General features: G+C 34.0%; 3 protein-coding genes across 4 annotated transcripts; all 3 read right to left on the bottom strand.

Moving 5' to 3' along the window:
• Positions 1–3: 3 nt before the first annotated feature.
• Positions 4–4,191, bottom strand: LOC108738495. Its single transcript, XM_018471931.2, has 8 exons — positions 3,914–4,191; positions 3,345–3,838; positions 2,268–2,579; positions 2,054–2,209; positions 831–1,872; positions 516–690; positions 314–451; positions 4–252 (listed from the first exon to the last, which is right to left on the bottom strand). Exons 2-8 carry the CDS (start codon positions 3,804–3,806, stop codon positions 81–83), a joined length of 2,457 nt encoding a protein of 818 aa, XP_018327433.1. The 5' UTR covers positions 3,807–3,838; positions 3,914–4,191; the 3' UTR covers positions 4–80.
• Positions 4,192–4,991: 800 nt separating this feature from the next.
• On the bottom strand, positions 4,992–7,559 carry LOC108738508 (tryptophan 2,3-dioxygenase). The gene is made up of 6 exons (XM_018471957.2): positions 7,425–7,559; positions 6,616–6,767; positions 6,298–6,428; positions 5,579–6,182; positions 5,358–5,451; positions 4,992–5,288 (listed from the first exon to the last, which is right to left on the bottom strand). The coding sequence occupies exons 1-6, from the start codon at positions 7,445–7,447 to the stop codon at positions 5,105–5,107; spliced, it is 1,188 nt and encodes a 395-aa protein (XP_018327459.1). The 5' UTR covers positions 7,448–7,559; the 3' UTR covers positions 4,992–5,104.
• Positions 7,560–10,112: 2,553 nt separating this feature from the next.
• Positions 10,113–12,085, bottom strand: LOC108738509 (inhibitor of growth protein 1). 2 transcript variants are annotated; one of them, XM_018471958.2, is made up of 4 exons: positions 11,236–12,081; positions 10,925–11,134; positions 10,623–10,862; positions 10,113–10,566 (listed from the first exon to the last, which is right to left on the bottom strand). In XM_018471958.2, exons 1-4 carry the CDS (start codon positions 11,369–11,371, stop codon positions 10,241–10,243), a joined length of 912 nt encoding a protein of 303 aa, XP_018327460.1. In that variant the 5' UTR covers positions 11,372–12,081; the 3' UTR covers positions 10,113–10,240. The 2 variants fall into 2 exon arrangements, with proteins under 2 accessions (XP_018327460.1, XP_018327461.1); XM_018471959.2 differs by having other exon boundaries at positions 10,343–10,566; positions 10,666–10,862; positions 11,236–12,085.
• Between the last annotated feature and the right edge of the window lie 4 nt (positions 12,086–12,089).

Genomic DNA, 12,089 nt, shown 5'->3' with positions numbered 1-12,089 from the left:
GTATTTGACATTTTATATTTTTATTAATTTTCGTAATCCTTCGTGTGGCAATCTACAAATAAAAATGTTTAAATCTTAATCTACTTATCCTTAACATTAGTAACTTTTAATTTACTTAAACTATCATTTAAAAACGATAACTTAGTTCGTGGTGAATTTACGCCTGTAATTCTTATCCACGATTTAGGGGTTCCTATTGACGCGCTTTGGTGATGTCTTGTACTCCCTTCTTCCTTAATGGGACTTGTACAACTAAAAAAATGCAAAAAATGTTATTTGCAAGTATTCAATCGCTTTAATTACACACACACACATGTTTTTATTGCGTCCTAGATAAATTCTCATTGCATGGTGCCACTTGTAAACATAAGGATAATCGACAGGATTTAGCAGGTTTTCTATGTGCTTTAGAGCTTTAAACACGGCTACATCGGTAGAAGTAGGATAAATTCTGAAAATACAACATGTACAGATAATACAACGAGCACTACTTAAATAATTGTTATTAGTTATACCCTTCAATAAATACATCTTCTTCGTATGATACCGCCTCCTCAAATATGTCATTATCGTTCATCGTATTAGCAACAGTTATTGGACTGCTGCAAGGAGTGTAGTATTCATCATCGGAAGATTCATATTCTATCTCATTTACATTTGTATTGCTTAAATCTGCGTGGTCAGTTTCCGCTAAAAATTATTTTCTTTCTTGCAAACAGAAATTACAACGAAAAGACATAATTGCAAAAATTGATGTCATTAAAAGTATGACATCTTATTGGTAATTTTACAGTATATTAAAAATACTTGATAAAGTATGGTATACTTACATACTGAATGTTGAAAACTCAGTCGCCTTACAACAGAATTGTTGTGTTTATAAGATTTTTCCGTTCTTGACGATTCCCATTTGCATGAACACAATTCGCCATCCGACAAGGCTTTAACGTAATTTTCATCGATTGAATCGTTTATGATGGAACCTTCGTTATCCATATACATCAAAAGACATTGCAAAAGACACGTGGTCTGTTGTTCAATGGAATGACAATTCTGGGACTGTTTTGGACTATTCAATGTCGGCAAATTATCACAAAGTTCGCTAGAATTTTCCAACCATTGATGTAGTTTTAAAATCACAAAGTGCTTTTCATGTTGTTGCAAAACCTGTTCTAGATTATGTGCAACTAAATAACCGATGCGATGGTGCACACGTTTAAGATTTATTCCTTCAAAACGATTATCATTACTTAAATTTCCTATTAGCGTCTGCAAATGTTTAACTGACATTTCTAGACAGATAGTATTAAAGTTTGTATCTTTTAACAGTAATATTTCGTTCGATAATCGATTAGCAAACACCCTACACGACTTTTCAATGACCAAGAAAGAACTTATCTCTGGAAGATCATTGTCTCGATCAAAACATCGATTTAAATTTGTATTATTGCTCTCAAAAATTGAAACACGCTTACGATCATTAGTCGTGGTGGTTTTCTCGAAAGCTGGACAAAAGGGCCACGAAACCATATTGCACGAATGATACGTTCGAGTTTCTAAATGTTGCTCTAGTTGTTGTAATCCTTCTTGAGACGCTAAATTCAAGAACATTCCCAGAAAAGGCCAGTATTCTTTCCAGCCTATGTCATACTTTGCAGCCAATTCGCGGCCGATCGTTTCAAAATCTTTTGCAGAAGCGACTCCATCACCCTTCGTCGATTTTGTTTTAGGGAAGTCGTCCGTTTTCGTAGATTTCAATGAACGAGGTGGAGTCTTCCAGATTTTTCGAAATCTGTCTGCTTCCTCTTTATTTAATGGTCCAGCGTAAGCGTGTATTTCCAGCCGCGGTTGTAACGGATTAGAATTGTAGTTCTGTAAAGCAAACACGTATCCTACATTAAGTACTACAACATATTCTCCATAAAATTGCTTAAATTTTATTATAAACTAATACCGATGATCCCATGATATGTATTTTTACCAGACCTAACAGTTATACAATATAAACATTAAAATCGTTAAAAGCGTCATTAAGAACAGAAAGAAAACTTACAAGTGGAGATTTTGGAGAAAACGGCTCTCCTATGATAGGAACGGTACAATTGTTTTCTGATTTTATAAGCGGAACGTAAAAATTGTCCTCTAATAACGTCGCTATTCTCTTTTTTGTTGATGTAACATTTGAATCATTGTACCTGGAGCATATAACCTACAAGTATTTTTTTTTGATGGTACTCAATCAAATTTTTACTTTTTTTTTCTAATACCTCAGCCGCGGTCTTCCCGTACTTATTTTTTGCGGTTTTATCGCAAACGGAAAATGACACAAGAACTTCTACTACTTCAACTGCCCCAAATTTTGACGCAAAATGTAACGGTGTTTCATTTAAACCTTTATCTGGCGTGTTTAAATATAAGTCCAATAAAACTTTACTTCTTTCTTCTGAATTCTGATAGCCATCGTCTCCATATAAAAGCTGAATGAAAGAAATGTCAGATATGGTGTTCAAAACCACATCGGCCATTTTCCAACTTTTAGTTCTTGCTGCAATATGTAACGCGTTGTAGCGGAATCCTTCCTAAAATAAAACTTAATTTTGAATTTATTATCATTTAGCAATACCATAACAATTTGGCGTACACGTACCGGCAAGAAAAGGTGCCCTACCACTACTATAACGAACTGTTAATAATACTATATTATGCACTAAGGGAAGCAAGTACGACATTCCCTCGCGGGTGTGAATTGCCACACGAACCGAAGCAGAGAGCTGCAAACTTCAGGGAGAGGTTGCCGTACATTCTTCCCGAAGTCCGCATACGATTTTTTACTATATCCTTGCCTTGAAAGTACGATTTTTTCTGATTTCAGAGACGAGAAAGTGTATAACCTTCCAAAGAACCTATTCTCAACTTTTTTTCATTATAATAGTAGTGTCGTTAAGTTGGTTAAGTGCATTGCACAAGGTTGATTATCGCTTAAAGATCCCTCCACCTACTCATAAAAGTTGGGAATAAGCCCACGTGAAGTTGTTAGTGCTCGCTATTTTGAGTCGGTGGAGGGGATCTTCGAACGGTTACACCACGGTTACTTCTTTCCTAATAAGGAGCAAATGCGCATTCGTCCCTGAAATCAGGGAAAAACGTCGTCTGTCGGTAGTAGGGGTACGGTAAAGTATTTATAGTTATAACCTCCGTTCATTTGTCCAAAAACTGAAGCCCTCTTACTAATTTACTAAATTAGAAAAAAAGATCTAATACAATTAATTATATATACGTGACGAATAAATGACGTTATTAATACTAGCATTAGTTATTGCACACTTTTATTAATGTTTCCTCACCTGTAATATAGTTGGTGTGTCTCCATTTCCTATTAAATAACGTGGGTTCTCCCATATTGCCTTCTCAACCAAATGCACATATCCACTTTCAATGTTCTTCCTAAACTTGACCAAATCTTGAGACTTAGGCATTTTAAATAGTATTGGCTTTTCACCAACAGGTAAACATTCAGTAATGATTGTTTGTGTTCCATTATCGGTCGTATCCAGACTGGGCGAATCAACTCCATAGACAACAAATTTTACAGCATCATTATACAAAGCAAAAGACTTGAATCTGGCCTTTTTATGCTTTTTAAGCAAGTTTATAGCTTCTGATTTATTTTCAAAAATATAGGCATATGCATCGTGGTCAACTTTTTGTTCAGGAGGGATGCGAACTGCATAGTAAACAACATTTTCGTCGTTAAGCCTTTCTGTTTGACTGTATGCTTTTTCACGCAATGTTTGAATCGGTTCCATGCGTAACAGTATTAATATGACCAGCAGCAGTCCTAGATTTGATTTAATGTTTAAATAAGCTAATAATCCCAAAAAGCAATTATTACAAAAACAATTTAGCAATTAACCTTAAAATAAACGAATCCATAGAAAACCAACGTTTGTTGTCTTCTTGGGGGTGTGCATCTACAACCCTTAAGCTCCGTTTACATTAAATGTTAATTACGTATTAACATCAACTAATTATAGTTCGAAAGAAAATTATTGTTTATTACTCGCACTTAACTATTTACCACAATGCCTTCAAATGTCAGATCAGAACATAGGCCAGAGCACTGATACCCTGATCCACGGAGTCAGGCGCACGAACAGGCAACACATTATACATGACAAATTATTAATTTTCAGTTATTCACTAACAAGGGGAGTGCACGACCTTGGGGAAACGGATTTCAATGATTTTCCGTGTAGCGGTAGTATACTATGTGGGTAATACCACTGTAGAATATTTCCGTCCAATGCCCAATAGAAGCTGAGAAAAATGCCTCTAAAGTTCACCCCGCACTTTATATAGAAGTTATGTTTAATCTAGTCTGAACGTACTGTGGCGTAGCCGGTAAGGCTCTAGACTCGTACTCCCGCGTACACAGGTTCGAGTCTAGCTAGCTGACTTTTTTTTCTCTGTTTTTTTTTCCTTATTTTTCATTATATTAAACATAAATATTTTATAAATATATTTAAANAAAAAAACAGAGAAAAAAAAGTCAGCTAGCTAGACTCGAACCTGTGTACGCGGGAGTACGAGTCTAGAGCCTTACCGGCTACGCCACAGTACGTTCAGACTAGATTAAACATAACTTCTATATAAAGTGCGGGGTGAACTTTAGAGGCATTTTTCTCAGCTTCTATTGGGCATTGGACGGAAATATTCTACAGTGGTATTACCCACATAGTATACTACCGCTACACGGAAAATCATTGAAATCCGTTTCCCCAAGGTCGTGCACTCCCCTTGTAAGTATTACTACTATTTGAAATAAATGATTTAAAAATTTTTTGAAAATAAAATTTTGTTTTATCAAAGTCTGTCTTATTATATATAAAAATTATATGGGGTAATCAAAATTATATTTAGTTATTCATCAAGAACATCAAAAACTTGTCTGTAAAAATAATACTTTTTCGTTAGATTAAAAATAAGTACAGTTGACTACAATTTTATATTGAAAAATTAGCAATTATTTATTTATACAATTTATTCGTTTCTAAAATGTAACGATTACATGCGAAATACGCCACTGGGCCCTTGAACTAGTAAGTTAAAAATTTTTTACATCCAGCTTTTCCTCTTCGTTATTTTGTATACAATCTTCAGATGCTGTTTTCCAATCAGTATTTGAATATAAATGATTCTTAATTTTCAACCCTAGATTAGGTATAAATGATCTTGGAACCAGAAACGTTGAAAGATTAAAAAGATCAACAAATACTTTGTAACGGTCGCTAAAACGTCATTGATTAGATAAAAACAATGTACAAAGTAGGTAAAACAATGATTTCTAAGTTATTTACCTAAGCGTAGATCTTAGATACTGATATCCTGAAGAACCCCCAGTACCTAGTTGAGATGACCCGATCATTCTTTGAACCATAATAACATGATTATCTAAAAAAAAGCGGTCGCTTATAATTTATGACCAATTTACTTATCATCTAAGAAATATACTAATTAACTATTTATCTGAGATTTGTTATTAAACAAAAATAGGAAAAAATGGAAAATGTTTATTTACATCTCCATTTTGTTATAAGAGAATCGATATCCATTAATAATGTAAGGATTTGATGAGGTTGACTAAATCTCGGTTCGTCTCTGTAGAGTGTTATAAGAATAGCTCCTTGTAATGCCTTGTGTGAAAATCGCCTTTCACCCCGAGACATTAAAGCATCGTGAACTCGATTGTCTAAAACCGATTCGAACTGCTCTCTCTTTTTTTCATACTCTTGATTCCTATAATCTTTATTGTCATCGTTGAATTCCTCAGGGCCAACTTTCACCTCTAAAAATCTATTAACTGCTTTTTTGTATTTTTCCCAAAAATTAAATCCTTCATTTTCTAAACCAGGCGTTCTTTCTAGCCACCTTTCCACTAATTCTTTTAATGACGGTTCTGATTCAGATTTTTCAATTGCTTTAACCGCTTGTTCGTCGTTTCCAAAAACTTTTGCGTAATTCTGATTGTACTTGACCCTATGCTCTTGTTTTACGCCCAATTTATTTTCTAGTAATCGAAACTGTAAACTTTGAAAACCGGAAGCAGGACAGAGATAATCACGAAACTCCATGAAATCTAATGGAGTCATGGTCTCCAAAATCATGACTTGATCCACTAATATCTGTAACAATATACAGATTATTTATTGTACCTAATGTTTGAATCAAGAATAAACAACAATTCTTATCATACTTACATAGGTACATTTAATTTGTGATTATTGTTTATTTTCTTACCTTTAAAATCAAAACTATCCTATTTAATCGTTTTAATATCTCTAGACTTTGAGTTTCCTCTACCACCCTCTTGAAGAGGGCTCTAATAGAATCAAGTTCATATATTATTTGCTTAAACCATAATTCATACGCTAAAATAAAGTTAATAACTAATTAATACGTTTAAGTAATATACCCACAACATTGAAAACACTTTTAATTTATTTAAAGGGAAACATTGATGAATATAATAATAACTACTTTGAAATCAGATGAATATTTTTAAAATTCAAATAGCATAGGGATGATAGCTCATAAAATAAATTACCAAAAACAAACCTTGATGAGTAATGATAAAAAGATGTTCATCATGGACAGCATGACCATGATAAGCACTTAACGGTCTCTGCGCCGTTAACAATTTGTCTAGCATCAGATATTCCCCATACAGCATCCCATCGTCACCGGTTGTATCGCCATTCGGATGATATCTAGGAAAGCGACGAATAATTAAAAAATATGAACGGTTGTTATTAATGTCCGAAACAGTTGAAAAGTGTTTTGAAAGTGCATATTTGCTTGTTGGTTGTACGATATTCGCAAAAATTACATGCATTTTTTATATCTACATAATCATAAGTAGCGTATTTGCATCCTAAGATTTATTTAATTAACTTTCGTACGCATTGGTAGTTTTACGCGTTTAACCTCCGTGACGGGGATTAAATTACAATTTCGTTTTATTAGATAATCTAGTTACTACATATGTAACTTTGTTTTACAGTTTATCCCGCTGACATTCTGAGTGACCAGTAGCAGATCGCGTTGATGAAAATTCAACTTAAATCGTAACAAATACTGATACTTGGGTCCGTTAAGAGTGGCTCGTAATGATTTGTCGCTCCAGTACAAACATTATTGTCAATGAAAGATATCCTTGAATCCTTAAATCCTGTAATTGTCGCGTTGGGGACAAAAAATTCAATTCAATAGTTAGGTGCTTTGTAGTAACCATTAATTTAGATATAAAAATATATTGAGTCTACTATTAATTAATAAAAACAACAAAATTTAAATTCAAATTGAAAAGTCCCATTAATTTCAGAATGAATTACCGTAAGTACAAAAAATAAAAATTGGCTACTTACGAGTATCTTCCAGGACAACTCATTGTTTAAATATAAAATACTAAGTAGTGCTAGTAGTAAAGGTAATTCTACTTTGACTGAAAATGTACTATCCAACTCGTTCGTTGCAACTCACGACAATAATATCTTGTTCCATTAGCGGTCATTATGTCGACACTCCTACTTTCAAGTAAATCGATATCTTTTATTTTAATTTGCCATAAACACATTGCTTTTTTCGTTTGATAACAACTAATTTACTTCTTAAATGTCGTAACATCATGCAATGAACACATAAACATCCAAAATATTTCATAACTCCAAAATTCGTAAGCAAGACGAACGAAGAAATTAATTTCATCATTTCCGTTGCTTTTAATTGATATTTGCAAATGTTTGTGCTCAAGAGCTACTTATTACTTTTCACCTTTTGTAACCCCTGAATTAACTGCTTACAATGCATTCATGTAACGTATGAAGTCAATAATATTATATATACGTATATATGTATCTAATCCTAATCCGATTTAACAAAAAAAAAACTTGAGTGACCTGGGTAAATCTGATTGACAATAAGAAATTCCTGTTCGTTCAGTTTTTACGGTAAAACCGATTTCAATCATGCATTTTTCACATTATAATTGAAACTATTTATAAAATCTACACAAATAATAAAAAATGAAATTTGAAGACTTGGCACACCAAAAAGCAAGTGACGCATATCTAAGGGACTATAGGATACAAAAAATTAATAAATTGTACACCTAATAAAAGGCCCAAATAAAGAATCACAAATGACCATCCTATGAAAATAAACAATTGCAATGTTCCCCGATCATGTTCGGCAACGTTTAAAAAGTGTGTACACGTATTTAGGGGTTTCAATAGCACTAACCACTATAAGCGCTGTTATGTCTTTTCATACTCCAATAATTCGAGATTTCGTTGGGAGGCAAGATTCATCCGCAACCGCTCTAAATTTAATATCTACAATAGGATCCGGAATATTGGCCCACGCCGTCACGTATCAGGAAGGTTTCGGACCTAAACATCTCCTATGGTTATTACACGTAGCTATAATGGGTGCGACACTCTCACCCGTATGCATCCTTGAGAATATGTTGTTTTACAAAGTAGTATTTTGGACGATGGGAATAATCGTAGGACTCGCAACAACTGCTGTAATTGCCCCGAAGGATAAATTTCTTATGCTAAACAGACCTTTAGCGACAGCTTCAGATGTTATATTTTGTGCATCGTTGGGCAGAATATTCTTACCCCCCACATCAACTCTGGGAATGTTTCTATGTCTTTTGTCATTGTACGGATCAATAGGATTGTTTTCGGCGTACATTTTGTATGATTCTCAAATAATAATTAGAAATGCTGAGGAACATTCAACAAACGATGAAATACCCTATGATCCTATTAACGCAGCGTTGTCGCTTTATACCGATACGCTTAACATTTTTGTAAGAATTGTAAGTTTTGCTACTGGCAGCGAATGTGGAAGGAAACATGAAGGTTCCGACCTATCAGTTAAACGACTTTAATTACGACCTTGGCATTACGAACAAAAAAAATTCTTTCGACTCTATTATGGAATACATATGCATTTTCGTTTAGAAATGTATAAAACAATGACACAACTGTGCAGAAAGATAAGGAACATGCACGAATTCATATTTAATCGCGTTATTATTTGCACTTTCATTAGTCTGACAACCAGGTTGTGTTTGCTTTGATTAATATGCAACTTTCCAACAATCCCCCCAATTGATTTTACACATATGCGCATACAAATGGAAGACCGTCAAAACCTACCGAAGTGGCGCTGAGAATAACAAATACGTTAATATTACTGTACTCGTTACCGATTGTATTATTAGGGCCAATACATTTTTGTTGTATAAGCTTTTTAATAGTTTCATTAAATATGTCCGTTAAGTATTATAAAATAACCAAACCTAACGTAATGCCTGTTCATGCAATTTTTACTAATCTTATTTTCTATTTCCATAAATGAACTTCCGGGTAATGACAAAGATTAGGGCACACCTTTTCGATTTTCTTGAAATTGTAACAAGTTGTAACTATTCGTTGTAATGCTAATCGAGAAAACATACATACATGTATGTGTTGGGCGTGGAAACCATGTTCTTCAGCTTTGAAAAATTAATCATTTTGGTAAGGTTAGGTGGGGGGGGGCGAAGGTGAATAAAAAAATATGTACAAGGTTTAAATAACCCCCTTCTTTCTCCTCTCGCCCTCTATCAAATCTTACATGAAATATATGCGGGATGACAAATTTATCGATATCCCTCAAATATAAATATTTCATGTAATATTGGGTTGTGGGTGAAAGGGGAAGTGTTAAAAATTTTGGACAACTTTTATTCTGAATCACCATTACGAATAATAAAATATACTAATATTTCAAGAAAATCAGCGAGGTGTACGCTAATCTAATCTCCATCAACGTACGTTTTACTTAAGTCAAATGTAAAGTCTTAAAATACTAAATCAGGAAAACTTCATCATGCTTTACTAATTAAAGTTTACGTGATACACATTAGCGAGTTTTGATTAGAAAATTGAAGAACTGCACACTTACCTGCATGGATTTTCTTGGTAACAGGCATATGTACGTTTCCTAAAATAATCAGATACTAATAACACTGCCTATTACATAAGAGGAAAACTCAAATGCCGACTTTTGAAAGTTTATTTAAAATAGAAAAAATACACTTTACTTGAGAAATAAAAATTGTAGTTATTTGCAAATGCAACAGCATATATTTATGTTATTGAAGAACTTCTTTCAATTTTCTTTCGGACTATGTTTTTTCCTCTTTCTCCTTATTATATTTCTCTAGCTCTCTTAAAAATTGCGCCTTAGGTTTCATAACATTAGGTCTATCGCCACGACATTTGGGACAAAACCATTTACCCTTAGGTTTTGTACTTAGTGTCACACAAGAAAAGTGAAACCACTCAATTGGACACAAATCATTATCACACATTATCATTTCACCAAATGAAATTTGATCACACAGACAATATGTAGGTTCATTTGGATCAATTGCAGTCTCTTCTTCCTTGGGAGGAGAATCTTCGCGTTGAGATGTTTGGATTTGTCGTGATTTGCGTTTCTTCTTTTTACCTTAATAAAAACAAAAATGTGGGCATAATGTTCTATAAACTTTAGGTTAATATTACCATTAATTGACTTTCTCATGTTATTAGTGTGAGCACAACTCACATTAGTCTGGTTTCTCACCATCAGATCCCCACTGTTACCATCACTGATAGGATCGATTCCTGTTAATGTATCATGTCTAGTTCTTCTTAAACGTTTGATGGGACGTTCATTCTGACACAAAGAAGTTGACGTGGAAGTATTGTTAGAAGTTGGCTGCTGTTCTTTAGTGTCCACAGTAGACTCTTCTTTTCCAAAATCTGAAGAATTAAATTTTTAATCATACATATATCGTTATTGTATATTTGTATAGAAAATTAACCTAAATTCTTAAAGTCCTGATTAAGCAACCTTGTCTTCATCTCTATTTTGTCCAGGATGCTCTGAAGAAGGTTCATCTTTTCATCTCCTAATTCTTGAGCTGCAATAAGTGCTTGTTGCATTCTTGCGAATGACTTTGTCTTTTTTGATAAATTCTCTTTGCTGATTGTTCTCCATATTTCACATTGATATTCAGCTTCTCTAACGCGAGCTATAACAACAAAATATTATTAGGGGAAAGGACGATCTCTGGATTATTTGCATTCCTTTAACGACTTATAAATAACATAAAGCGGAATATGGTTCAATTACCCAGATAGTAGACATCAAGTTCACGCATTCTTGAAATAAGGCGCTGCAAATCATCTGGTAAATTTTCCACACAATCCAAATAATTCTCAACATAGGTAGCAGAGTAAACAGCTTCAACTGATACTTGATTTAACATTTTTGTTCTTTATTCGATAAAAACAAGCTTATACTTAAGAATATAATTGCAGTTAAATTGGCGTCAAATTACATTTTTATATAAGTCTTGAATGAAAATCAAAAAGTGTAGAAAACGTATGCCTTATATTATAATCACATAATACCAAAACCACACAGTAACACTATCGTTTCACATTTTATTGAATTTGAAACAAGATTAAACAAACACTAGCGCAACGTTTCATACTCCACATACTCCCAAATTCCATATGATTTATTTGATTTATTCATACGTTTATTTGACAAAACCCCAATCTATGGACAGAACCAACAGAACAAGGAATTAATACTACGTAGTGGCTAGTGAGCAGTTAACGGCAACGTCTAAGAAAGGGCCGGGAAACGTCCGTGACGTTACATAATGGATACCCGGTTAGTTGCATTTAAAAAAATTTTTCGATAATCTTCAATTGCAGTTTTTTTATCGAAAAACCAGTGCAGTAGTGTGGGCTTCTTGCACGGTCCATTGTAACGACACAAGATAGGGAGAACATCTGGCTCAGCGGCTGTTGTCGGATGAATGTCTCGGGTTCCGCGGGTTGTAGAACGTTTTTTTTTAAATTGGAGTACCTCGCGAAGATATTACGTTCTGAGTACTTTATTCTGTCCTGAGGGTCCTCATTGCGAACAAAACGAACCCTCGTTGAACACAGTCGGACGGCTCCTGGGGCGACAAA

This window comes from Agrilus planipennis, unplaced genomic scaffold (genome assembly GCF_000699045.2).
Source record: "Agrilus planipennis isolate EAB-ADULT unplaced genomic scaffold, Apla_2.0 scaffold20, whole genome shotgun sequence".
Taxonomy (NCBI): domain Eukaryota; kingdom Metazoa; phylum Arthropoda; class Insecta; order Coleoptera; family Buprestidae; genus Agrilus; species Agrilus planipennis.
This window is presented reverse-complemented; position numbering and strand designations above follow the sequence as displayed.

What these genes read in the sequence shown, in the direction of transcription:
- LOC108738495 (XM_018471931.2), bottom strand. Translation starts at nt 3,806, where the DNA reads ATGGAACCGATTCAAACATTGCGTGAAAAAGCATACAGTCAAACAGAA. An exon ending in ACACACCAACTATATTACAG is followed by an intron (nt 2,580 to 3,344) that starts GTGAGGAAACAT and finishes GTTTTATTTTAG; the next exon opens with GAAGGATTCCGCTACAACGC. An exon ending in GAAGATGTATTTATTGAAGG is followed by an intron (nt 452 to 515) that starts GTATAACTAATA and finishes TTGTATTTTCAG; the next exon opens with AATTTATCCTACTTCTACCG.
- LOC108738508 (XM_018471957.2), bottom strand. Translation starts at nt 7,447, where the DNA reads ATGAGTTGTCCTGGAAGATACTC. An exon ending in AGTTGTCCTGGAAGATACTC is followed by an intron (nt 6,768 to 7,424) that starts GTAAGTAGCCAA and finishes TCGCTTTCCTAG; the next exon opens with ATATCATCCGAATGGCGATA. An exon ending in TATCTAAGATCTACGCTTAG is followed by an intron (nt 5,289 to 5,357) that starts GTAAATAACTTA and finishes ATGACGTTTTAG; the next exon opens with CGACCGTTACAAAGTATTTG.
- LOC108738509 (XM_018471958.2), bottom strand. Translation starts at nt 11,371, where the DNA reads ATGTTAAATCAAGTATCAGTTGAAGCTGTTTACTCTGCTACCTATGTT. An exon ending in TCAGGACTTTAAGAATTTAG is followed by an intron (nt 10,863 to 10,924) that starts GTTAATTTTCTA and finishes TTAATTCTTCAG; the next exon opens with ATTTTGGAAAAGAAGAGTCT. An exon ending in CATGAGAAAGTCAATTAATG is followed by an intron (nt 10,567 to 10,622) that starts GTAATATTAACC and finishes GTTTTTATTAAG; the next exon opens with GTAAAAAGAAGAAACGCAAA.